Genomic DNA, 702 nt, shown 5'->3' with positions numbered 1-702 from the left:
GGGAGAAGCGGTTTATATTTTCGCCTGTGGCAGCCAGTCTCGCTCCTTTGGACGTCGCACCAAAAGTGCTTCCTAATCTGTTTAGTCTCCCCTCGAATCCCCTTTCTGGGGCTCGTTTTCCTCACCATCACCTTTCTTGCCCTAATCTTTTTTTTTTATTCCCCTTCAAAGGAGAAATGTACCGCTTCCGTGTGATCGCTGTCAACAACTATGGGGAGAGCCCGCGCAGCGCAGCCTCGCGCCCCTACCAGGTTGCCAGCTTCACCGGACGCTTTTCCAACCGCCCAGTGGCGGGCCCTCACATCGCTTACACCGAAGCCATCAGCGACACCCAGATCATGTTGAAGTGGACGGTAGGTGTGGCTGTCTTCTGCTCTCCTCACGGTTGCCAGGTGGTTTGTACCTCTGTGGCTCTTAAAAATCAGGAGTTAAGAGCTGATGATGGGGCAGCAAGGGGTGGTTTCCCCACTCCGAGACTCGATGATGCTCCTGTTTGGAGAAGAGCGTTGAGATTCTTCATGCTTCATGGTGGAACTGGATGATTTAACAGGCCGTGCACCTCTGGAGCCCTTTTCCAAACCCTTTTTCCTCCTGGTAGCTGCCTTTCACACCATCTCCCAGCCTCCCCCGCGCTCCTCTCTCCCCTCCTTCCACCTCCCTGGGGGTACCAGGCCGCCCCCTCCTCGGACTACGCCCGATGTA

General features: G+C 55.6%; 1 protein-coding gene across 1 annotated transcript in view; it reads left to right on the top strand.

Moving 5' to 3' along the window:
* LOC104502348 (cell adhesion molecule-related/down-regulated by oncogenes-like) overlaps positions 1-702 on the top strand; it is a gene marked incomplete at both ends in the record, with an annotated part of 9,173 nt that overhangs the window by 7,456 nt on the left and 1,015 nt on the right. The window contains one exon of the mRNA XM_010146310.1: positions 172-353. Within this exon, the coding sequence (XP_010144612.1) occupies positions 172-353 (182 nt within the window). The remainder of the gene's footprint in view (positions 1-171; positions 354-702) is intronic.

This window comes from Buceros rhinoceros, unplaced genomic scaffold, assembly GCF_000710305.1.
Source record: "Buceros rhinoceros silvestris isolate BGI_N320 unplaced genomic scaffold, ASM71030v1 scaffold27762, whole genome shotgun sequence".
Classification (NCBI taxonomy): Eukaryota; Metazoa; Chordata; class Aves; order Bucerotiformes; family Bucerotidae; genus Buceros; species Buceros rhinoceros.
The sequence above is the reverse complement of the archived record's forward strand: the minus strand, read 5'-3'. Positions and strand labels throughout refer to the sequence as shown.